At 41.7% G+C, this 27368-nt stretch overlaps 1 protein-coding gene across 1 annotated transcript in view; it reads right to left on the reverse strand.

The window, feature by feature from the left end:
- LOC126194727 (vacuolar protein sorting-associated protein 51 homolog) overlaps window positions 1-27368 on the reverse strand; it is a 106166-nt gene that overhangs the window by 22163 nt on the left and 56635 nt on the right. Inside the window, exons 7-9 of the mRNA XM_049932979.1 lie at window positions 23930-24048; window positions 21011-21211; window positions 8788-9043 (exon numbers count right to left, since the gene is read on the reverse strand). Of these exons, the coding sequence (XP_049788936.1) occupies window positions 8788-9043; window positions 21011-21211; window positions 23930-24048 (576 nt within the window). The remainder of the gene's footprint in view (window positions 1-8787; window positions 9044-21010; window positions 21212-23929; window positions 24049-27368) is intronic.

Raw genomic sequence — 27368 nt, forward strand, 5'->3', positions numbered from 1 at the left:
TTCAGCCTCTATGCCCTTCGGACCTTCCAGTGGAAACAGCAGTGTCAGCATTGCCCCCTTTGGTGGTAAATCTATTGTCATGTTCTCCAGCAGCCTCTCCAGTTCTGTGCCAGAGGTCATGGCTCAAGCCCAGCCATTTTCGGCTCTACGTGGCTGTCTCAGGTTTGAGGGATTTAGTATCCCCACCAGCAGACATTGTGATGGAGGAGACGATGAGTTGGCCTTGGCAGCACTGCGGAACAGTGTGGAAACCTCCTATTGAAGGCGTGTGTGCCACGTTCCATGGGCAGACCCTCTGGCAGAGGTGTTTATCTGAAGGCAGCAGTAAGCTGAGCAGGCCAGTGCTTACTCTGAGTTCAACTGCTGGGGATCTCATGCTGTTCATAATGCCTAATGTTGTTGCCTAGTACTCAGTCGATAGGCACCCATACCAGCAGTGTCCTGAGTTATCCCCATGCACATCTCTACAAGGGTTCAGACTGTCTGCTTTCTGGATATTGACTCACAATGTGAGTTTTCATTTTCTCTTATGGATTTCTGTTCCCCAGGTATTACTGAACCACCATCAGCCCATGAAGTACTTGCACTGACTGTAGTGTAGTGGCATTGTTACACCAGTGCAGATACTAAACTATCTCACCCTTGAATAACATTCTGAGCCATGAATAATGCAGAATTCACATCCCATGTGTAGAAGGAGCTAGTTATGTATTAACTGATTTAAAAAACTAAGATGTGGGCACCTGATACAGCCAGTAGGCTCCTGGTACTAGTATGATGAATACTCATTATCACTGAGTGTCCCATGATCAAACTATTGACAAGTATTTCTTTACGTTTTCCAGTGGATAGAATATTACACCATCTTTTGGGCATGCATCCTTGGCAGTATTATTTCTTCTTCAGATATTTTGGTGGATAACCATACAGTAATGTTAAAGGTGAGTTGCTGACAGAATTAACACAACTTGACACAATACTGTAGAGTAACTGCACGTGTGTCGGAGAAGAGACTGTCAGCAACAAAATTGTCAGTCACAGATAAAACTTAATACATGCAAAAATAAACCATAGCAAGTGGCAAGTCAGTAAATCAATGGTGCTCACAAATCATGCAGTTAATTATTTAAATGGAAGACTCAAAACAATAATTCCTCTGGGATTACGGATTTGAAATGAGTGATTGCTATGATTTGTAACATGGAAACCCTCATCTCAGTTGAGCAGGTTGTCTGCTAATTGTATTTCCACAGCCTCCTTGACAATTGAATCCCAGTAGGATGAAGCCACTACCAATATCTTGGCATTCCTATGATCCATGGAATGGTCAGTGGAATTACAATGTTCAGCCACTGCGATTTATTGGGCTGCAAAAGCTGGATGTGTCCCTGGTCTCTGGTGCACCGTCCTTGTACAGTGGGTAACTTTTACTAGACTGACAAGAAATTTCATAAATACTCACCTTTAATAAAAGCACATCATCTTTTACAGATCCCAGAAGATATGTCATCTTGGTCAGTAAATGAAAGATTGCGTCTATTTCAAGCTTCTTCATTATTCTGCTGATTCTTGAAGAAACATTTTCCACATAGGGGATACAAATCATGGAAACCATCCATTTCATGTCTATGCTCTCAGAGTAATTATTGTTTTGACTCTTCACTGCCTAGTATTCAACATATGCCATCCATTTTAAAGATTAATCACATCATTTGTAAGCACTGAGTATTTGCTGACTCATCACTTGCTATGTGTTATAACTTTAAGTTGAACAAATATATTTCAAGGAAGACTCAATACATGAAAGTCACAGATCAAGTAAACAGAGTAAGACCTGTGTACACTTTAACAGTCAAATCATAACTGAGTCCGAGTCTAGTGGCCTCTGGCTGGCTGGCCGCTTAGGTGGCACTGCTGCTGCATGGCTGGCAGACAGTGCCGCATGTAAAGGACACGCGTAACTGCACAGCAGCACTTTGAAAGATCGGCGAGTCACAACACTTTTCCCCCCTTTGAATTTTTTGCACAGGTCTTGATGGAGGTGGCCTGTAGATTGATAACATCCATAGGTGTTGTTTGACTGGCTGTAAAGTCTCAGACTGATAACCACAGCAGTTGAGTCCCATAGTGCTCAGAGCCATTTTGATTTTGTAAAGTCTCGAGGAGGAGGCTTCCCGTACGGACGGAAGTGTCCCCGATGATAACGGGTCGAGATGACAGGAGACATGGGGGTCGAATCTGCTGGGGCCCCGTGCACCAATCTGCCCGTTGCGGCAAGTTCGGTTGTTATAACAGCAGACATGGGCGATGTGTACGTGTCCGTAGGAGGAGGAGGCGAGTAGAGTTGCTCCGACAGATGATTGTCATCTGGTTCCTGCATGGGCACGTCTCCTGGTGGCGTCAGTTCTTGTGCTGGCACCGATATGATGGTGAGAGGACTGCGTTGTGAGTAATGAGAGATTCCAGTATCCCGAGCGTCAAGTAGTGCCGAAGGTGGTGTAGCGGCATCTGGAACAGGCGTTGCTGGCGCATAAGGCTGAAGCTGGTCCAAATGATGCACTGCAACACCTGTGTCCATCTGGATTTCATACAGGCATTGGCCATGGTGTTGTAAGATGCAGCCAGGACTCCATTTTGGCCTCCTGCCATATCCCCATACCCATACAAGGTCGTCGGCGGTGAACCGGCCAAGCAAAGGCACCCGCGGCCATGAGGTGGAAGACCGCAAAAGATGAAGTAGCGTGCGGGGCTGTCGGCCATGTAAGAGCTCAGCCGGGCTGTGGTCGCCCATGGGGGTGAAACTGTAAGAAGCCAGAAATTGGAGAAGCGCATCATCATCAGCAGAAGAAGTCAGGAGTTTCCTCATCTTAGCCTTAAATGTGTGGACCAGTCGTTCAGTCTCACCGTTTGATGGTGGATGGAACGTGACGGGCACAAAAATCCGCAAAATTGGAAGAGGCAAATTGCGGACCATTATCAGTAACAAGAGTAGAGGGAAGGCCTTCCAAAGAGAAAATGTGAGCTAGAGCATTGGTGGTTGCCGTGGTGGTAGGCGACGTGCAACGGACAATGAAAGGAAAGTTAGAGTAGGTGTCAATAACAAGCCAATAAGTACCTAAAAAAGGTCACGCGAAGTCAGCATGAATACGCTCCCAGGGCTTCTCAGGCGAAGGCCATGGTGACAAAGATGACTACGGGGCGGTGGCCAGTGACGCACAAAGGCTGCAGGCAGCGACCGTGTGTGCGATTTCAGAGTCAATGCCAGGCCAGTACACATGACGGCGCGCCAGAGATTTTGTGCGAGAGACATCTCAGTGCCCTTGGTGAAGGAGGTGCAAGACCAAAGCATGCAAAGACGCAGGTACCACACCATGCAGCGAAGCATTTTCAGTGGAGAGGAGGAGAACAACATTCCTAGCCGTGATGCGGTAACGCAAAGCGTAGCAGTTCCGCAACGGATCAGAAGTCTTAGCGGACAGATGATCTGGCCAACCCTTCTGAAAACATCGTAAAACCCGGGAGAGGATAGGGTCAGAATCCGTAGCAGCCGCCAGCTGGTCCCCAGTGATGGGGAACCCGTCCACAACCCGCTGCTCGGCAACATCCAGGTGGAAACACTATAGTTCATCCCTATCAAATGCCAGATCAGGACCCATGGGAAGGACAGACAGTGCATCAGCATTCGCATGTTGAGCCGTTGGCCAGAAATGAATCTCATAATTGAAATGAGACAAGTAAAGAGCCCAACACTGGAGGCGGTGTGCAGCCTTGTCGGGAAGTGACATTGATGGATGAAACAAGGAAACAAGTGGTTTGTGATTCATAACAAGATGAAATTTGGATCCATAGAGAAAAACACCAAACTTATGAAGAACATAAATAATGGCCAAAGCTTCTTTTTCAATTTGAGAATACTTTTGTTGGGCATCCGTGAGGGTTTTGGAGGCATAAGCAATGGGTTGTTCAGAACCATCAGAAAAACGGTGCACAAGGACTGCACCGACCCCGTATTGAGAGGCATCCGTGGCAAGAACAAGATGTTGGCCAGGTCGATAAGTAGCCAGGCACGGGGCCTGTTTCAGCATAGTCTTCAATTTATAGAAAGCCGCATCGCATGACACAGACCAGTGAAAAGGCACATTTTTATGCAACGGCTGAGCCACCGAAGCATCAGATGGTAAAAACTTGTGATAGTATGCTATTCTCCCCAAGAAGGCCTGCAGTTCCTTAATAGATGTAGGGCGAGGAAGGGCATCGATCACAGCGACAGTTTGCTGAAGCGGCCGAATACCATCCCGAGAGAGTTGAAACCCCAAGTACGTGATAGATGCCTGAAAAAATTTTGATTTCTGAAGATTACACTTAAGACCAGCAGTCTGTAAGACATGAAAAAGTGTGTGGAGATTTTGAAGATGTTCATCAGTGGTGGAGCTAGTGACAACAATGTCATCCTGGTAATTTATACACCCAGGGACAGTGAGCAATAATTGTTCCAAGAATCGCTGAAGGAGAGCAGGGGCACTGGCAACCCCGAATGGCAATCGTTGGTATTGATAGAGACCAAAAGGCGTGTTAAGTACCAGAAACTGCCGGGAAGCAGCATCGAGAGGAAGTTGATGATAAGCTTCTGACAGGTCAAGTTTAGAAAAATACTGGCCTCCAGCAAGTTTAGTGAACAATTCTTCAGGTTGAGGCATTGGGTAAGTGTCGATAAGACATTGAGCATTTACAGTGGCTTTGAAATTGCCACAGAGATGAATATCACCATTTAGCTTAGCAATGACAACGACAGGAGAGGACCACTCACTGGAAGTGACAGGAAGCAAGACCCCTGAAGCAGTGAGACGATCCAGCTCCCATTTTACCTGACCACAAAGGGCCACAGGAACGGGCTGAGCCCGAAAAAACTTAGGCCGAGCAGTGGGTTTGAGCACGATATGAGCTTCGAAGTCATTTGCACGGGCTAACCCAGGAGAAAAAAGGGACAAAAATGTCGTCGACAAGGAATCCAATTGAGCATAAGGAATAGCATCAGAGACGATATTGACAGAGTCGTCTATGGAGAACCCAAAAACACGAAAGGCATCGAAACCAAAAAGATTCTCCTTGTTACTATGGCCGACCACAAATATGGGAACAGTGCGAACGACAGATTTGTAAGATACCTCAGCATCAAATTGTCCCAAGAAAGAAATCTTCTTCTGTTTATTGTAAGTCCGTAATTGCCTAGTGACAGGACTGGAGAACCCAACTGAAGGTACGTCTGAGAATTGATGATAGTGGCAGCAGAACCAGTATCCACCTGCATGCGAACATCTCGACCAAGTATTTGGACAGTGAGGAATAACTTCCCTGAAAGGGAAGTAGTACAATTGACAGACAACACAGAATCAGAATCAGCGTCATGTTCATGAACATCATGTATGCGGTCGGATTTGCAAATGGATGACACATGACCCTTCTTTTTGCATTTGTGACACATGGCCCAATGTTGTGGACAATCTTCTCATGAATGTTTAGTAAAACACCGCGGACATGAAGGAAGTTGCCTTGGGTTTTGCTGCAGTTTCTTAGAGGATTGTTTACAGCTAGGCTGAGGCTGCGGCTGCGCTTGGGAGCGTATGGTGGCCTCGTTGGCCGACGGGGACACACCACACGCTTCGTCATCATCGCACAGAGGTTGCATTTCCCCGAAGTCGCCCCATGCCTCTATTTGCGCTCCAGCGGCATGAGAAATTTCAAAAGACTGAGCGATGGATATGACTTCACCTAGAGTCGGATTTGCCAACTGAAGGGCACGTTGCCTAACTTCTTTGTCGGGCACCGATCAGATAATAGCATCCCGTACCATGGAATCGGCGTAGGATTCTTTGTGAACTTCAGTAACAAATTAACACTTTCTAATGAGGCCGTGAAGTTCAGCAGGCCAAGCGCGATAGGATTGATTCGTTTTTTTTTTTTTTTTTTTTGACAACGATAAAAGGCAACACGAGAGGCTACCACATGCGTTTGCTTTTGAAAATAGATGGGCAGAAGTGAGCACATTTCAGCAAAGGACAAAGACGCAGGATCTTTCAAAGGAGCCAAGTGCGACAACAACCAATACATTTGAGGTGGAATCCATGAAAGGAGCAGAGACTTATATGTTTGTTCGTCCGCGACATGAAAGGCCAAGAAGTGCTGTCGAAGACGTTTTTCGTAATCAGACCAGTCTTCCGCCATCTCGTCATAAGGAGGAAAAGGAGGTAGAGACAACGATGAGAGATGCCCCGCATTTGATGCCGTGGCGAAATCAGGAATCGCATTTGTGAGAAGCGTTTGCTATTCTATGAGACCTTGAAATAGTTGCTCTAAAGTAGCCATGGAAACATGTGGGTCAACGATGGAAAAGAAAAATCACTACCTCGTCGTCAATTGTTATAACTTCAAGTTGAACAAATATATTTCAAGGAAGATGCAATACATGAAAGTCACAGATCAAGTAAACAGAGTAAGATGTGTGTACATTTTAACAGTCAAATCATAACTGAATCCAAGTCTAGTGGCCACTGGCTGGCTGGCTGTTTAGGTGGCGCTGCTGCTGCATGGCTGGCATACAGTGCTGCATGTAGAGGACACACGTACCTGCGCGGCGGCACTTTGAAAGATTGGCAAGTCACAACACTATGTTTTATTCTTAGGTGCATACAGTTTTATCTATGACAGACATTCTTGTGTTGACAATCCTATCTCTGATGCACATGCAATTACTTCACAGTGTTTAGTCAAGTAGTTCTAATTTTGTCACCAACTCACCTTGAAGATGGCTGTAAGATAAACAGCAGAAAAACTGGAAGAAGAAATTATACTGTCCCAGATGCATACCCGAATGATGATGGAACATTTAAAGGCAATTTCGAAATTTTAGAATCCCATAAGCCAATTTAACTGAAATTGGTTACCCTGTCAGACTCATAAAAATTCCCTGCTGTTGTGAAAAAAGTGAATTTATGAACTCTCTCCGCAATTCTTATTTCAGACATTTATTTCTTATAATTACATTCTCATACTCTGAAAAACTGCAAGGTTCTCTATTAATACAAAATAGGTTCTCAGTTATGTGAGTGGCTCAAAGACTTCTTAAGTAATAGAATCCAGTACCTGTCCTGGATGGCGAGTGTTGAACAGTGACAGGGTTATCACCAGGGGTACGCCAGGGAAGTGTGGTAAGACAGCTCTCATTCTACATATACATAAATGATCTGATGGATGTCCGCCCCCAGTAGCTGAGTGGTCAGCGTGACAGACTGTCAATCCTAAGGGCCCAGGTTCGATTCCCGGCTGGGTTGGTGATTTTCTCCACTCAGGGACTGGGTGTTGTGTTGTCCTAATCATCATCATTTCATCCCCATTCATGCGCAAGTCGCCGAAGTGGCGTCAACTCGAAAGACTTGCACCAGGCGAACGGTCTACCCGACGGGAGGCCCTCGCCACATGACATTTATTTATTTATCTGATGGATGATACAGGATGCCTTAGACAGAATTTCTATTTGGTGTGATGGATGGCAGCTTGCTCTATATGTAGAAAAATGTAAGTTAATGACGATGAATATGAAAAACAATTTTTTAAAGTTCAAATACAGTTTTAGTGGTGTGCTGTTTGACACAGTAACAGTGACTTAACATCTAGACATCACATCCCAAGGTGATATGAAACAGAGCAAGCACATAAGGCTGTAGTAAGGAAGGCAAATGACTGACTTTGATTTATTGCAAGAATTCTAGGAAATTGTAGCTTATATATAAAGGAGACTGCATATAGAACACTAGTGCAGCCATTTCTGAGTACTGCTGGAGTATTTGTGATCCACACCGGGTCAGATTAAACAAAGACATCAAAGCCAATCAGAGGCAAGCAGCTAGATTTGTTACTGGTAGGTTTGACAAATGTGCAAGTATTACAGAAATGCTTTGTGAACTCAATTGGAAATCCCAGGAGGTAAGATGACATTCTTTTTTTGAACAGCTATTGAGAGAATGTAGAGAATTGGCATTTGCAGCTGACTGCAGAACAATTATACTGCTGCCAACATAGATTTAATGTAATGACTGTAAAGACAAGGTAAGAGAAATTAGGGCTCATATATAAGGATATATATAGACATTTTCCTTTGCTTTATTTGCCAGTGTAACAGGAAAGGGAATGACTAGTAGTGGTACAAGGTACCTTCCACCATGCAACATGTGGTGGCTTGTAGTACATTTAAGTAGATGTAGACTGAAATACTCAGATATTAAATCTCCTTAAATTTTTTTATCATCTTGACTCTGAATGGACGTTCACACAAGGTTGATTCATCAGTTATCGAGTAAACAAATCCAAGATCCCCACTCTCTATGACATACGATGTTTCTTCAATATTCCCACTTATGGTCACTGATCCGCTGATACAAATAACAGTACTTGATAAACAGCACAGCTAATGCCAGCACAAGGACCTAAGTTTTCCAGAATCACACTTAGCCAAAACTTGCCATATCGCAAGTAAGTTGGACATTGGTGCAAATGGGATGACAGAGTGGCTGGGGCATAAGTACTCTTTGTAGTGTGCTAAGGATATGGTGAGTGTTTGACCCAGGAAGGAGTGAAGCATAATGTGTATTAATTGTCTTGCCTGTTTGATGGGCATTTATTGCACTTGCCGTGTGCTGTATGACAAATAAATAATGGTGATAGTCTAATTCCATACATCTATAAAAGCTGCTATGTAGCATTAAATTACACATAAGAAAATGAGAAACATACCAATAAATCCTGTAGGATGCCTTTCACTTTTTCGACAGTGGCAAGCACTAGAGAGGCCTGCATCTCAGGTAAGGAACTGGAGAGTGTGTCGACTTGCCCAGACCCATTGGCTGATCCAACTCTGGCCAGAGGTGCATGAGATGCCGCGAGGCCTTGCCTGACCCGAGACAATGCATCTGCCAGGTGGGCCTTCAGAGCTTGCGAATGGGCTCGACATTGACGACGTGCAGCCTTCAGTACTATCTCTGTACCTGTCCTAACAAATTTAACAGCACTATGCATCAGTAACTGTGAAATCATTAAATACATATGGATTATAAACTACCAATTAGTTAAACTCTGTGTGAGCTGCAAATCTATGCTAACATAAAAATGTGCTGTTGTCTGCATCCATATTTTTGTTACTAAACAGCACATTATCTGCTGAACCACAGCTCAAAATTTGTGTGAATACAGCTAATTACATCTGGTTCCCACTTAGGCCTATTGCTGTTGTGAACATTTTCACCATCTCAAGACGACTTACAGTGATATGTCAGCACAAACTTCCAGCAAGAAATTTCCAATTACTTTTCTGTTTTGGATGATAGCTGACTCATTACTGTCATTTCCAACAGCAAAATTCCTGACTCTTAATGTAATTTTCTGCAGAAATGCACAAATGTATGTTTTCTGTACCTTCAGCCATCTACTTACAGAAAAGGTACATACATATAATTTTTTTATTACAGTCTATTGTTGTATCTTTCTTTACAAAGTATTAAAAATAAAACAGTTGTCACAGATTTATCTCCACCTGACACCATGTCAAGTTTTCACAAAAAAGGTACACATGCATTTTTTATGTATCTTCAACTGCTTCAGAGAAAATTGAAAGAAACAGTTTACTACCTACTTTAAAAAAAAAAAAAAAATAAAAATAAAAACTAGCTTAATGGCTTACTCTAGTGATTTTTCTCAACCTTACCTCAGATTATATGCCCAATGAATGTCATTTGCTCTTTACCTGTATGTTTAATAGTTTAAACAATGGAAACTCCAAGTAGAAATATCAACAATGTAGGAGAAGATAGATTGCTACTTACTGTAAAAAGACACATTATGTTGCAGACGGGTAAAATTAAAAGACACTTACACAAAGCTTTCAGTCACAGCCTTCAACAGCAAAACAGGAACAGAGAAACACACAGCATTCATACACACAAGCAAGCATACTGATGCGCACATGACTGCCAACTCCTACAACTCAGGACACAATGCAGCTATCATCACGTTATGAAAGCAGCAATCTGGAGGGGGCGGGCAAGGGGAAGGCATAGTAGTGTATGGGTGGAGGGAGAGAGGAACGCTCTCTGATGGGAGTGTGCAGGGACTAGAGTGCCAACAGGTGAAGTGTCAGGAGGGTGTGGGACAGGGAGATGGGGAAAAAAGGAACAAAAAGGAGAGGAGGGGGGAAAGACGGGCGGGTGAATTGGCAGAGGGTGGCAAACAAAGAAGCTGGGAGATGAGAACGGGGAGGAGATAATATGACAGAGGGGGTGGAAAATGTTGGTGGAGGGTGTGGGGACAGTATGATGCCTTAGGTTGTGTCTGGGTTAATTACAGGAGTGGAGAATGTGTTGTAAGGATAACTCCCATCTGTACAATTCAGAAAAGCTGGTCACATTTGGCAGTGGCTGTTCATCCTGGAGGACAGCTAGTTGGTAGTCCTACCAATATAAAAACCTGTGCAATGATTGCAGCACAGTTGGTAAATGACATGGATGCTTTCAGGGAGGCCTGGCCCCTGATGGTGTAGAATAAACCTGTGACAGGACTGGAATATGTAGTGCTGAGTGCATGGACTGGTAAGGTCTTCCACCTGGGTCTCCCCCAGGGATATGATCCTTGTGGCAAGGGGTTGGGATTGCGAGAGACATAGGGATGGACTAGGATGTTGTAGAGGTTGGGTGGATGACAGAACACCAGCTTAGGGAGGGGTGGGAAGCACCTCTGGTAGAATGTCTCTCATTTCAGGGCATGATGATAGATAATCCAACACCCTGGTGAAGGATGTGGTTCAGTTGTTACAATCTAAATGACACTGAGTGACAAAGGTGACACCCCTTTGTGGCTCGTTCCTGGGGGGCGGTGGGAGGATTGGGGGTGTGAGGAGAACAGGGATGGGGGATCGGTTTGCGGACTAGGTCCGGGGGATAGTGCATGTCTGTGGAGGCCTTGGTGAGACCCTTAGTATACTGAGCAAGGGAGTTCTTGTCACTGCAGATACTTTGTACCTGGGTGGTCAGGCTGTATGGGGTGGATTTTTTGGTGTGGAAGGTATGACAGCTCTCAAAGATGCAGGTACTGTCAGTGGTTGGTGGATTTAATATGGACAGAGGTGCTGATGGATCCATCAGAAAGGAGGAGGAGGTCAACCTCTACAAAGGTGGCAAGTTGGCTTGAGGAGTATCAGGTGAAGCGGGTGGGAGAGAAGACGTTGAGGTTGTGAAGGAACGACGATAGGGTGTCTTGACTCTACGTCCAGATAGGAGATTGCCCACAGCTGTGTTGTGGATTGTTTGCATACCTCCCTTCTAAAGGAGAAGTAGTTGTGGGTTAGGAAAAAGTTGAAAGGTGTATGAGGAATGGGGTAGTGGGTCTGAAGGATGTTGGAAAAAGTAGTGATCAATAGCAATAAGACCATTGGTATGAGGGATGTTGGTATACAGGGAGGTGATGTCAACAGTTATGACTAGGAATCCAGGAGGTAAAGGGGTGGGGATGGTGGAGAGTCAGTGAAGGAAGTGGTTGGTATCTTTGATGCAGGATGCTAGATTATGGGCAACTGGTTGGAGGTGTTGGTCAATGAGGGCTGAAATTATTTCAGTGGGGGCACAAAAACAAGCCATAATGGGGCATCCGGGATTGCTGGGTTTGGAGATTTTGGGGAGCATGTAGGAGGTGGGTGTGTGGAGGGTCATAGGAATGAGGAGGGAAATGGGTTCATGGGAGAGGTTCTGGGAAGGGCCTAAGGCTTTAAGTAGGCATTGGAGGTTGTGACAGACTTCGGGGATGAGGTCACTCTGGCAGAGTTTATAGGTGAAGGAGTCAGATAATTGGCAAACACCCTCTGCCAAATAGCCACCATGATTCATAATGATGGTGGTGGAACCTAGCTGCTTTGCTGACATTTTCAACTTGCCACATCCCCTAAAACTCCCTACCAACACGCCACCAAATCCAGAGCTGAAACATTCCTGTAACACTGTCGTTAAACTTTCCTCCTAAACTATCAGCTTCACAGAAGTTTCAGCCCCAGCCAAATACCTCATCATTAGCTGAACACCCAAATTTAACCATGCTGGACTTCTCCCAATCCTTGCACTAGAAGCATTTCTTTGCTGACAATCCCACCCTCCAAAACCAACCTAATTCCAACATTGAATCCTGCTTCTGCCAGTTCACACCGCCATCCAATAGTGATCCTGTCTACCCCCAACTGCTCCCACTTTCCAGGAATTCCTTACCTCCAACTTAGCCTCACCATCCTTCCCCAGATCCCTTCTCAGAACACCACCCTTTTAGCAGAAGAAATAATAGCCATACACAACCTCAAAACACATCCTGACCTAATCATCCTACCTGCAGGCAAAGGTTCTACCACTGTTGTTACAAACTGGAGTGACTATCTAGCAGAGGGCCTCCACCAATTATCTGACTCCTCCACCTACAAACTCTGCCAGAGTGATCCCATTCCAGCAGCCCAACAAAACCTCCAATACCTGCTTAAAGCCTCAGGTCCTTCCCGGAACCTCTCCTCTAAATCCATTTCCCTCCTTACCCTTATGACATCCCGCACACCAACCTTTTACATGCTCCCCAAAATTCATTCTGGACACCCCATTGTGCATGGTTATTGTGCCCCCACTGAAAGAATTTTGGCCATCACTGACTGACAGCTCCAACCAACTGCCTGTAATCTAGCCTGCATTTTGAAAGCTGTCATCCCTTTCAAACTTAAAATCCCTCCCACACAGCCTGGTCACCTGGGGACAGCTTATCTGCAGTGACCAGAACTCTCTTGCTTAGTATGCTGAGGGTCTCATCAAGGCCTTTACAGACTGGCACTATCCCCCAGATCTAGTCCACAAACAGATCTCCTGTACCATTTATCCTCACCTCCCCAATCCTCCCACAGCCCCCAACAACAGGCCACAAATGAGTGCCCCATTCATCACCCAGTACCACCTAAACTGGAACAACTGAACCACATCCTTTGCCAGGGCTTTGATTACCTATCATCATGCCCTGAAACGAGGGACATTCTACTCGAGATGTTTCCCACCCCTCCTAAAGTGGTGTTCCATTGCCCACCCAAGCTCTACAACACCCTAGTCCATCCCTGTGCCATTCACAATTCCAACTCCTTGCTATGAGGATCATACCTCTGTGGAAGACCCACGTGCAAGACCTGCACAATCCACCCACCCAGCACTTCCTATTCCAGTCATGTCAAAGGTTTATCCTATCCCATCAGTAGATGGATCACCTGTGAAAGCAGTCATGTCATTTACCAGCTATGCTGCAATCATTGCACATCTTTTTATATTGGTGTGAATACTAACCAATTATGATGAACGGCCACTGCCAAACTGTGATCATGAACAAAGTAGACCACCCTGTTGCACAATGTGCAGCTGAGCTTAGCATGCTTGATTTCAATGACTGCTTCACTACCTGAACCATCTGGATCCTCCCTCCACCACCAGCTTTTCTCAACTGCACAGATGGGATTTACCCTTACAACACATTCTCCACTGCTGTAATTAACCCAACTTCAACCTATGGTAAATTACTGTCCCCACACCCTCCACCCAACAGTCCCACCCTCTCTGTCCTACCATCTCCTCCTCATTCTTGTCTCCCAGCCTCTTTGTATGCTACCCTCTGCCAACACGCCTGCTCATCTTTCCGCATTCCTCTCCTTTTTTCCCCCACCTCCCAGCCTCACAACCTCCAGACACTGCACCTGTTGGCATTCTAGTCCTTGCACACTCCACCAGGCATGTTCCTCTCTCCCCCACACATATACTACTATCCCTTTCCCTTCCCTGCCCCCTCCAGACTCCTGCTTCCATCTCATGTGATAGTTGCATTGTGGCCTGAGGTGCAGGTGTTGGTGTTCACATGTCCAGGAGGTGTGCTTGCTTGTGTGTATGAATGGTGTGTGTTTCTCTGTTTGTATTTTGCTGATGAAGGCTATGACTGAAAGCATTGTTTAAGTGTCCTTTAATTTTGCCTGTCTGGTAAGTAGCAATCTATCTTTTCCTGCATTGTTGCTTAATAGTTTGCACATATTTGGAAAAAGTATTGTAAGGAAATAATGTTTCATTTTATTTGACTGGTGGTGGGTATACCTACCATGCACCATATTATATAAATGCAGGTGATAATAAAAACAATTTTATTGCATTTTATAGAGAACACATAGTAGCTGGCAACAAATAAAATTCATTTACATCACTGAGGATGAGGGAGGAATATTATTTTTTGGCTGTATAAGGCCTTTCAGCAGATAAAAGATTAAGGAATAAATCAATACGGCACTATCATTTGACAGACAATAGGTTATAGAGAACAGAAGTTCTCCATGGGAACACATTCAGTTATATGTTCAAGTACAGTCTTGAAAAATGACATGATTATTTTACGAGTTGCATTTTTTGATGCACAGATAGTGGTGATATTAATGGGAGATTGGTTATTTGGTTTGCATGGCCTCTTGCACAAGGGTACTTGCTGATTGTGACACTAATTACAGATAATAAAATGTGATTCAAATAACTTTCTGTTGTTGAGTCAAATAAGCAAGTTGGGGAATCTCTAACATCTATCCCACGGGGGTAATTGGAGGAGACTGTTTCATGGAAGTACATCTGTGACATTAACATACTGTATCACCTGCTGCATTTCCAATCCATAAACCACAATCTTCTGAGAGCAGAAAAAGGGGGGGGGGGGGGATGTCTATTGTGCTCAGAGATCAGAACAGATAAAGTGCTGCCCACAAATGGTTGAACAGTTAACTTTCATCCATTAATGGATATTTTCACTGCATATTGGCACTGTGTCTGCATGGATGCTATGAATATGTTGTTCATGTCTGACATTTCATTTATGGAAAGCAGGCAGATGTTGCACAAAGTGAGAAGCTGAGAAAAGAATTATTCCAGTGAAATGAGTAGTAGTTAAACTTCCTGTTAAGTATGTTAAGTAGCAGTTACTACTCAGCACTATGCATTTTATTTTAAGAGAGAAATGATAATTGTTCTAAAGAGGCTTCTGAACATCACTTATTAACTGAACAAGTGGGGGGGGGGGGGGCAGGGTGTCTCTCAAGTTTGGATTTTTGACAACCTAAAGTTATCTGTCAGGAAATTGCCTCCTTTAGCCAAGTCTCATATAATTTTCCCAGTTAGCTATTCCACAATTACAACTTCTTGGCACAGCTATGTGAAGTGGAGGGGGCAAGTCTGTTGTCAAAGCAATCAGGATGGGATAACGATCTGACCTCACTGAGTCATTTGAAAGAGTCGAGTTTGTCTGATAAGATGGAAGTACCATCATGGACAAAACGTTGTATAACAACACAGCATTTTGCTCTTCCATTAGCGAAAGAACAGCCTCACTGTTTCAATCTGTTTCCTCACAGCCCCATCATGTATCACAAGAATTCAGATAACCACAAACTGTTCAAGGTGGTTAGGTCTGGTGAAATTTCCTGCCAAACACCACTTGATATGACTGATGTGGTAGCTGCAGTATAAATATAAACTGAAATTCCTGATAGATTAAAACTATGTGTCAGAACGGGACTCAAACCAGGGTCCCAGATTCACATCCCCGTCTGCCACTATTAATTAGTAGAATTAGTAGTAGTAGTAGTAGCCGATATGCTATAATTTCATGCATGAATAGGGCAGTGCCACCCTTCCCATCAAACCTGTCTTCTGGAATTATTTTATATCTCAGATTTAGGCTTGAAACACGTCTTTCAATCATCAAAATTGATGGGATTGCCTGGAGAAGGCCTTCACCATCAGATCTGATTTATCATACATTCCACTGAAGGAATTAAGTCCCTTTCACAGACCTGAAATACAGAAGATTCAACCTAAAATTCTTAATATGGCATTTGGTTCCACTTGGGCTTCAGCAGCCACATATATTAATGCTACTATTCATATAAGGTTGCATATGTTGTGTGTCAGGTCTTGGGTGTTATTCTGACCAATAGTTGTTATTGCTTCACACTTGCTGTTCTGTAGAATCTGCCCTCTTTTGAGAGACTGGTGAACACCGGTTTTGGACATTTTGAGACAATGTGAACAGTTACAGTCAATATAAATGTTGGTAATATCTTTGGCAACCATTGTATTGCTTTGGAAATACGTGGTGCTGTGGAGGTCTCCTCTATTGTAGTCAGTTCACAACACCAGCTCATCGAGATTCCTAAAATGCACACCCGTCTACATCTGTGTCTACATCCATACTCTGCAAACAACTGTAAAATGAACAGCAGAAGCTATTTCACAATGTATCACTTATTAGGGGGGAGTCCTGTGCAATTTGAGAATGGGATGTCTGTGCACACTGCAATTAGTCTAATCAAGTCTTCATGGTTCCTATGAGAGCCATACATAAGTAGATGATGTATATTTCTAGATTCCATGCCTACTGCTGGTTCTTGAAACATGCAGAGCAGGTGAATGCAAACTATAGTAGCTGCAGTGATGAAATATGTTGTTGACACCAGCTGTGCTGTATGCACCTGGGATTTAACTGCTGGCCATGATGGTCAGCCTGGCCAAATAATGTTTATCTCTTGTAACTGATTTATTGTATGAATAAGAATCCACTGTAGCTACCTTATTTACCTGATTATAAGATGAAGTTTTTTCCCATATTTGTCATTAAAAACATACGGAGTCATCTTATAATCACAGATTAAACTACTGCTGAGGTCATCATTTTTACATTGTTTAACAGATTAATATAGGGGTCATCTTACATTTACAGATGAAGTTTTGACTATTAAGATTTTGTAAAAATTTATTTTGTGTAGTTCCATAGGGTTGGGCTTAGCAAATGAGGCTTTCATGTGAATAGGCTTAAGATTTGCTGACACAAGCACTCAATGCAGTATCAACCTTGCTGGAACAATCACATGACATTCCACTCGTGGTGCTAGTGTGAGGCATAGTAGAGAAACTATGAAATAGCTACAACAGCAGTCTAATGCTCTGCTTTAAAACTCACAATTTTTTGAAACAGAGGAGGCAATAGTGTGGTGTCACCACCAGGCACCACACTTGCTAGGTGGTAGCCTTTAAATAGGCCGTGGTCCGTTAGTATACGTCGGACCCGCGTGTCGCCACTATCAGTGATTGCAGACCGAGCGCCGCCACACGGCAGGTCTAGAGACACTTCCTAGCACTCGCCCCAGTTGTACAGCCGACTTTGCTAGCGATGATTCACTGACAAATTACGCTCTCATTTGCCGAGACGATAGTTAGCATAGCCTTCAGCTACGTCATTTGCTATGACCTAGCAAGGCGCCATTATCATTTGCTATTTATCTTGTGATGCATGTACCGTCAGACCGATGTTCACCAATTATGGATTAAAGTTAAGTATTCCGGAAGCTACGTACCTTTTTTGCTAGTATAATTACTTTACCTGTTCCAGACCTCACGCCAGCCTGTGTGAGCTTAAACACGTGCCTTTCGGCTTCCTCTCATAGTGGCTTGGCTGTCTTGCCAAGTCACAACAAATAGCATTAAATTACGTCAACATACAAACTTTTATTTTATTTGAACAAGTTTGCAATAAAAGTTTTTGTACATGTATGGGTACCATATACATACATTTATGCGGCTTTTGAGGTAAAGGTAACATTCATCTTGTCTTTCAAAAACCATTAATTGATTCTGAACCCAAGTCAATATTCTATTTGGTTATGAGCAATTGTAATGATTAACCAAGTGAGTTGCAAACAACAAATTCGGTTGCTGTCCACATATTAAATTACTGGGGGAAAATGTCACCAGCTTTTAATCATCTTTAGAACAATATGGTGACATTAAGATGAAATGAGAAAGAAAATTAATCCATAATTAAATATCAACAAATGAAATAAATCACATTAAACTGATGGCAATTGTCAATGCAACAATAAATTACAGCGTGAAGACACATTGTGAAGGTACCACCAACAGACTTCACTCTATCGCAGGAAGAGCAAAAGTTCAAGAATTGGACTGAACCGTGATTGCGATCTCTTATTTTTGTATTACTTGCTGTTGTTACATATGACCTACACCCTAGAAGATATTGCCATCCATGTTTCACTGTTACTCAAGTACATCACTATGGAGGGTTGGAGGGGGACCTACGATCAGAGTGGAGAGGGAAGAGGTGAGTGGGCAGCAAATTTTGCAGTGCTGCAAATCATGGGAATCTGTCCTGCATACTTTGACATTTTCTGAATATGTGTCATGTTTAAACTACAGTTTGCCTGAACCCATTTGTACTTGGAATCAAATTGATTTTACAATTGGACAAATACTCAACAATAGCTCACATTTCCACAGAAAATGCCAAAAGTCTACATTGGGGCCACGTTTTGTGCAGCAATGTTGTCAACGCTCAGTGTAGGATATGACAGGAACGACTGGGTTTTGTCAGATGCTGCTTCTACACAGCCAATGAAAGAGCGGTGGGCAGATGAGATGGTCAGAAGCAACATACATTGTAACATTTTCACATTAGTATTGAAGCAAAATCCACTGTGTGTTCAGACGGAAAGAAACAAGGTGGCTGTATTCTCAGGTCCCACCATACGCACAACCTCAGACATTGCAACACATTCTTGTGGCAATGAAGATGTAAGGGTCTAAGCTGTCCTGTTAGGATGATGATGATGATGATGATGATGATGATGATGATGAATAAAAATAGTGATACCACAGACAACAGGCTAAGTGAACAAAAAAGACAGTGAAGATAATTAATGAAAACAATTCCTTTTGTTTATTTTATTTCTCCTTGTATTATCAAAAAGTAGACAGTGAATAAAAGTTGTAAGTTTAGAATACGCGTAATATTAACTTTTTAGGCAGATACCTTACGTCAATAAAAGTTTGCAATTTTGATTGGGCAGAATATGTTAAAAAATAAATTTTTCTCAAGGAGCCTCTTAAAAAAAGGGAAGGGGGTCACCTTATATTCAGGGCCATCTTGTACTCAGGTAAATATGGTACATCTTCTCATAATCAGATTTCTTTTAATAAGTTGAGTAATATTGGTTTTGTTACTTTCCACCAATTCCTTGGTAAATCATTTGATGCTGTCATCAGGCACACAGCAGTTTTTATTTTATTTATTTATTTTGTGGTTATGCTTTTATTGACATTTCAAATGACTCTCTAACTATAATGAGCAGCACTTTAACCTGCCAAGAAACCTTTCTCACTTTATAGTTTGAAGTTAAGAGTACTAGGTAATACTTCCAATAAAGGAACAATGATGTCACTCAATAACTATGTGCAGGGTGTGAATCCTACCTGGTAGGAATTATTGAAACTTTATTTCATCCACTATGCATTTCATTGATCATGCTGTCATCATAAGGTGGGTTTCATTCTGTTTCATATATGTATTTTGCATTTGTATCATGCACATGTGACATGCTTTTAACAGCCAGTAATCATATGAGAAGATTAAGTGCAACTCTGCACTACTGGTGAGATATTAACATTACTTATAGTTTTGAAAAGTGTAACACACATTTCTACAGAACTGAAAAATATCTACTTCCTGCATAGCAAAAGTGAAATAGTTACTGTAGTGATAAACACAAATGATGTACTATGACAGCATACAGTAAGTGTTTCACATCTGTTATACAGTACATAAGGATACTATTTTTGTAGAAATATACATAACAGACTTCAGTGCTGTAATTAAAATACATACACAACTAGTGGAAGATGACACCTAACCTTCTCATCTCATTTTATCACTGGCTGCCAAAACACATCTGCATGTGCAACAAATGTAGTTGTAGATGCAAAAAAGAATCAAACTCTCTTGACAATAACATAATAAGAGGGCATTCTGAAAACTAATGCCTCCAAATTTTTTATTCTGTTCTCAAAATCAACTGAGGTATTAAACATCATGCACATTACTTAGTCCACTTCCCTGCTTTGCTGACAAGTTGCAACCCTCTGTCACTAGAGGGCTCCAAATTGTAGTGTGTAACACAACAGTATATAATGAAACTATGTCCATACATGTGAAACAGCATGTTGTAATTGAGTTTCTGAAAGCATGAATTCAAAGTGTTTGTCAACACATGGAGCACCCTCTATTCCGGTATGACAATGTCAGATCACACACAAGCACTGCGAAATCTGCAACAATCCAACACCTTGGGTTCACTATTATCAATCATCCTCCACACAGTCCCAACTTCACCTCTCATTTTCACCTGTTTCACCAATTGAAGAACACTTTCGCAGTCTTCACTGTGATAGTAAGGAACCAGGGTAAGCAGACGTGAGGTTGTGGCTCCATCAACAAAGTCAAACATCCTATGGAGACAGTATTAATAAACTGGTTTCTCTTTGGGAGATATGTGTTTGTCATCATGGTGACTACATTGAGAAGTAAATATGTGCACATGAAGCATAAAGATGTAGAATGTTAATAAAGTTCATTTTATTTAAGATTTTTCACATAAAAAATTTGGAGGTACTGCTTTAAGTTGTTTTAAAATTTTCAGACTTGAGTCCAGTTGTTTCCTGGTTAATTTGGGCACTGTACTAAGATTTTCTGACTCAGATTTTACAAATTTATGCAAATCAGAATTATGCTTTCCTTGTCCCACTATCTGATCATTATAATTGTTTTGCAACTAACTGAAAGATAAATTACTTTCTTTGTTCATGGCAACAATAGGCAAAATGCATATGAACAGCCTGTCACTCTCCTTGTACATCTACTTTGCCACAGTACATCACATGAGATACGCCATGAGTGACATGCTGTAGACCACATATCTTGGAGGCAGCCATAATAATGTGACTTGACAGTGGACATAGAAGTTATGAAATAACATAGAACACAATCTAATATTAATTAGGTAAATCTCAGATCTGAACTGAAAGAGACTAACCTGGCAAAGTCTGATTCTGCCAGAAGAGTATTAACAGCCTGAAGGCGCCGATGAAAACGATCAAGTGCACGGACCAAAACCGCTGTATCGCCTGTATCTTGTTCTTGTTCCACTCTGTTACTCATGAGCTCAAAGTAGTTCTGCATGTTTTGGAGCACAAAGTTGTTCAGTTGAGATGTTGCGACTGAATCTAAATCATCACTGGATCAAGTATTACACCATCAGTCTTGATATGATATCATTAAAAATATACTGACATTACAGGTGGAGAAAAGAATAGCATACAGTTATCTTATCAGTTTGGCTATACATATAATAGAAATACTTATTGCACATCTTTTATCAACACCAACTAATTATCACTCATTTATTGTTTAGGGCTCATTTTATTACATTGATGATATAGAACTTTTATTTTATTAGAGTATCTTAAGTATCACAGATCTTTATGATCAAAATTATACAGACAGTCAAGGATACTAAACCCATTATTTCTAGGAAGGAACCAAATGTCAAAAATTAGTATTTTATGTGGTTCATCTTGAATGTGCAATGAGAGAGGAGCATATGTTTCTAAATGGCTTATGTTTCACAACAGACAAATACCTACAGCAGTAATACTGGTGATGCAACATTGAAAAAGAATACACAATAGTCTGTGATACATGAGACAGGGTGAAGTTTTGTTATTTTTCATCAAAGATGGAGCATTACTCATTACGGAAACTTGCAGACACATATTTACTGTATGGTGCAGCAGAATGTAGTGTTTGTAAAGCTAAACACATGAGCAGAGAAACGTTTTGTAACAAATGTCACCCTACTTTGAAGGAATTTATTATTATACACAGAAACATCATAGAAATTGGTTTGATAAAGCCACAAAGAGCTGGCTCGTAAAAAATGTTTGCACAGTAGAATTTGAGGAGATTGAATTGAATCATGTGGAAAAAGACTCGTAAATGAACACTTGTCAATTTGTCTGTGAAATGCATACTGCAAAAAATACACTGTGGAGAATATGGTGTAGCAGCAATTATTCCCCTATAAATAAACAATATGTGCAAGCAATGGGACAGTTTTGTCAATGGATTATCTGATACAATGTTACAATGGCAAACTTCCTACAGTTTGAACTATTTATGTAGCAACAGCCATGTCTGGAGTAATGAAAATCCATACATAACTCATGTCAGATCACTAGCAGCAATTCTCTACAAACCTTGGGCTGAAATTATGCAACATAGATGAACAGGTCCTTATTTTCTGGCATCCATTTCAGTGGTCCACATTACATGGTACTCATTTGAAATGCATTGCTGTAGTTGTTGGGAACTTTATCTCTTATTCCTCACGAGAGGGTGTGGTTTCAATGCAACAGGAAGCTGTACAACTTCAGAATTAATATTCCTGAGCATCTTGATAACAGATAATCTCATCATTGGACTGGACTGGAATCTTTTCCCCCTTTGGAGTTTCACAGAATCATTGACGTGTGAAAAACCAGAAAAAAACTGGAGAGGAACTAGTTGGTAGTGTTCCATGTGCCTGTTACATTCTGTAACAAGACGAGAGGACAAACAAAATTTTATGTGCTGATGTAATGCTTACACTGAGATTGCAGTTGTCACTTTGAACAGTTTCTTTGAACTCAAGTTGTTCATGACAACAAAAAATTTCCAGCCATTAGTTCCTAATGTTAAAGTACTCAGTATAGTATCCTTTACAAGCTATGTAATTATGGTCCTACATGTTGAGAACATCCCATATATAACACTTAAAAATATTATGAAAAATAATGTCACACAAAGCATTAGCAAACATAAAATTAAAATTATTTTTCTTATTGCCTGCAAAGAACATTTGCAATGTATGAGTGAAGTTAATACACACGCACCAAAATAAGTTAGGATAGTACATTTAAAGTAATGCCATCAATTGTACACTCAGTTCAGTGTTTTGAGGAATGCCTAGACATTACTGCTACTTTGAATCTGTTACTCATTATGGTGCAATCTCCTGCACAAATTCAGCATCTTTATATAAAAACCAACACACACTTCACACTTTTCATTTCTACTACAACTACAGCATCTGCCACACAGAGAATTTAAAGTTTCCAACACAATATTTAACACCAGAGTATATGGAGTTAAAAACAACAATAAAATAAAAGCCAGTAATAAATTTAACATGGCGCAAAATTCCCTTAAAAGACTGGTTTTTACTCTTCTGGTGGAAAAATGTTATTATTCTACTGACAAATTTGTAAACGACAGTTTCATAGTGCGAGTAAGAGAATTATTTATTTTATTTGTATAACGAAAACTAGTGTGTATTTGTATAGCTATATGTCAGAAATGGCTTTAAAATGATGTAAATATTTTTATTTCTGTTAAAAAATGTTCTTATTGCAAATCCTGACATGTCTCCTACATATCAATCATATGATCTGAAAATTGTAAGTAACAAGATGAATAAATTACATTTCATGTTTCTCCAGAATTTCTCCACTGAAGATACACAAGATGAATTATAACAAGATAATGTTCAATTACTAAGTCAGAAAGGTGCACAGCAGAGGATGAAATAAGGTAAAATATTTTATCTCCGTAACTATCTTGGTATTCAACATTGAACATATTATACAACAAAAAACAAAAATAAATATAACATTCTGTTGATGATGAAGCCATATTGAACAACCACAGAAGGAACTCACTCATAACCTTTTGCAAGGAACTTTCTCAATAATCACTATAATCAATTCTGGGGATAGCAATTAATACCATTACCAGTCCTTAAAGTAACTTAAATGTAGTTGTTATATTTTCCTTTTTTATATGAAGATATTCGATTTACTTCTATAATATTCTGTAATAAGGTGCTATCATAATACTTAATCATTTAGTATTATACCTCTGGTTGGGATCCTGAGAGCGTGGTCTATTCAGGAACATATCATTATATGATGCAACAACAAGGCAAAGGTCACTGAGAAATCCTGAACTACCGGCATCAACAAATTCTATCATATCCTAAAACAAACAAATTCAAAGTGCACGAGAATAAAACATTTACATACATAACAGCATGCAACAGTAGGACATAGACAAAGATTAAGGTAACTCATAAACATAATATTATGAGTAATATGAAAGATACTATTGTTATACAAGAAGTCAGATCTCTAGTTCGTTTGTAGCAGCTCTCAATGGGCTCCAACCTTTTTTCATCATTATGTGATTTTTAAAATTACTGAAGACTAACAGGGAGTCTGCATTTCCTAATAGACAAAATATTTGCTAGCTGATATGACATAAAGATAATTTTGAAGTTATAATACTGACAAACATTTGAGATTAATTTTTAAATTATAAACCAACAGTATGAAATTTTCTTAAAAAGTTGTTTATTCAAGCAATTACCAGTTATGGATGTGTCTTCCAACCTTACTATGGTTACATATCCTATTATTACAAAGTGAATAGAAACCAGACATTTAGGTTTTGGCCAAAGCCTTCTTCAGAAAAGGAAACACACACACACACACACACACACACACACACACACACACACACACACATTCATTCACACAAGCAAGAACATGTCATGCACACATGACTGCTAACTCCGTCAGCTTGGATTGGAATGTAACTGTCACGTTTAATGGAAGCAGCAATCAGGAGGGGGTGGGGAAGGGGAAGGGGAAGGGGAAGGGGAAGGAATAGCAGGGTACAGGACAGAGGAGTGTGTGCACGAACTAGAAGGATGTACAACAAGACTGCTAATAGATGCAGTGTTGCGAGGCTGCAGGGCATCGAGATGGGAGGGGTTGGGGCAGGAAGGAGAAAAAGAAAAATGGGAGGAGCAGACAAAGGGAGAGGCAGGCAGGTGCATTGGTAAAGGCAGCACACAGAGAGGTTGAGGGAATGTAAACTGGGAGAATATATTGTAAAGATAGCTCCTATCTGCTCAGTTCAGGAAAGCTGGTGGTGGAGAGGATGATCCAGATGGTCTGGGTTGTAAAGCAGCCATTGATATCAAGCATATTATGTACAGCTGCATGTTGTGCCACATGGCTACTTTGCTCTTGGCCACAGTTTGGCAGTGGCCATTCATCCTGCTGGAGAGCTAGTTGATAGTCATTCCAATATAAAAAGGAGCATGGCTGGACGGTGGTATCAGCTGGTAGAAGCAGGGGGCAAAGTTGGGATTAGGTTGGATTTGGTTGGAGGGATTGATGGCAAAAAATTGTTTCCATTGCAGAGATAAGGGAAAGAAGAGTAGGTCTTTGACAAGGCCAACCTGGTTACATCCATCAATTTCACCTGGGCCTCCACAACCCAGTGTCCCACCTTCCTGGACGTCGACCTCCTCCTCAATAATGACTCCACCCAAACCTCTGTCCACATCAACTCCACAAACGATCAACAGCACCTGAATTTCAACAGCTGTCATCCTTTCAACACCAAAAAATCCTTTACATACAGTCCGGCCATCCATGGACAGCATTTCTACAATGCAAGAACTCTTTTGCCCAGTATGCTGAGAGTCTCACCGCAGGCTTCATAGACAGGCACTACCCTTCTGAACTTAGTCTGTATACAGATCTCCTGTGTCATTTTTACTCACATCCCCTATCCTCCCACCTCCCCCAAGAACCAGATACAAAGGAATGCATCCTTTGTCACCAACCAACAAAACCCCACCCTTCTTATGATTTTTATTACCTATCATCATACCCTGAAATGAGAGACATTCTACCTGAGATACTTCCCACTCCTCATAAAGTGGTGTTCCATCACCCACCCAACCTCCCCAACATCCTAGTCCATCCGTATGCCACTTCCACTCCCAACCCCTTGCCACAGGGATCATATCCCTGTGGAAGACCCAGGTGTGCCAAATCCACCCACCCAGAACTTCCTATACCAGCCCTGTCACAAACTTATCATGCCCTATCAGAGCTCGGATCACCTGTGAAAGCAGCCATGTTGTATACCAGCTCTGCTGGAATCATTGCACATCTTTCCCCTTCCCTGCTCCTCTCTTTTTCCTTTTCCACTCCCTGTCGTCCCCCACCCCCGCCCCACTCCACCTCCCTGCCCCACAGCCTTGTGACGCTGCACCTGTTAGCAGTACTGCCATACTTCTAGTCCCTGCACGCTAGGCAAGACGCCACTCTTCTCTTCTGCCACCCTTATCCTGCTACCCCTTCTCATTCCTCACTTTCTCCAGATTGCTGCTTCCGTTCAATGATAGTCGCATTTTGGTCCGAGCTGCTGGAGATGGCAAGCATGTGTGCAGGAGGTGTTCTTGCTTAAGTGAATGATTGTGCGTGTGTTTCCTTTTTGGAAGAAGGCTTTGGCCTAAAGCTAAATATGTAATAGTCTTTTCATTGTGCCTATCTGCAACTCTGTGTGTCATCTTTATGGTGAGTAGCAATCCAGCATTTCCCTTATATTGTTGATATTCAAACAGATTTTTACATTGTTTGATTTTGCCTAATGGCTGTTCTCCCATCTCACGACTCTGTGATGTTTCCTTTGTTACTATTCATTGAAGCATTACGCTTATCAGTGTCCATTCTTTCTCTTCTTTCTGCGTGTATTCATCACCTCCAAAACTGCATATGCTCTGACTTCTGAGCCACACTGTATCAATGATCTCATCCACACACAACACATGGCTATGTGACTGTGCAAATTGTTGATGCAGCATCTGATGCCAAAATTCTTGCCACAAATAATTGCAACTGTTCCTATTGATCCCACTTTCTCCCTCATCCTCGTGTATTTTCGCATTTTATTTACCAAACCATCTGGTGCCACATGAACTTGCAATCCTTGACCTAACTAATCGCCCTTCCCCCTCTCTTCCCTTATCACAATACACACAAACTACCATATCTCATCCAAACCCTCCCCCCCCCCCCCTCATGTTTTTAATGTATTTGTGTGTATTTTAATGCAGTATCATACATTTTTGCATATTTTTACATACCAATGAATGTTTTGGCAGTATTTATGTATTTTTACATGTCTTTTCTGTTATGTAACTCCCCTCACAATCAGCTAATACCTTCATTCGCCAATTTTTGCATCGTTTCCATTTACCCTACGCCATCCCTGCCACAATACACCCCTCTCCAACTTTCTGCGACAGTTCAGAAAAGTATCCCTCCCCTTCTACAAAACACAATTCCACATCCTGTTTCTTAAATGCTACTTAAACCATGGCATCCCTCCCAAAGGCCTAGCCATAAAAATTTCCAAAAACTTCTCAGACCCACAGAAACTTAGTCCTATCCAAAGGCCTCACCTGTAGCCCTAAACCCAAATTTAACCTTGTTGGA

The sequence above is a fragment of the Schistocerca nitens genome, chromosome 7 (genome assembly GCF_023898315.1).
Source record: "Schistocerca nitens isolate TAMUIC-IGC-003100 chromosome 7, iqSchNite1.1, whole genome shotgun sequence".
NCBI classification, from domain to species: Eukaryota; Metazoa; Arthropoda; class Insecta; order Orthoptera; family Acrididae; genus Schistocerca; species Schistocerca nitens.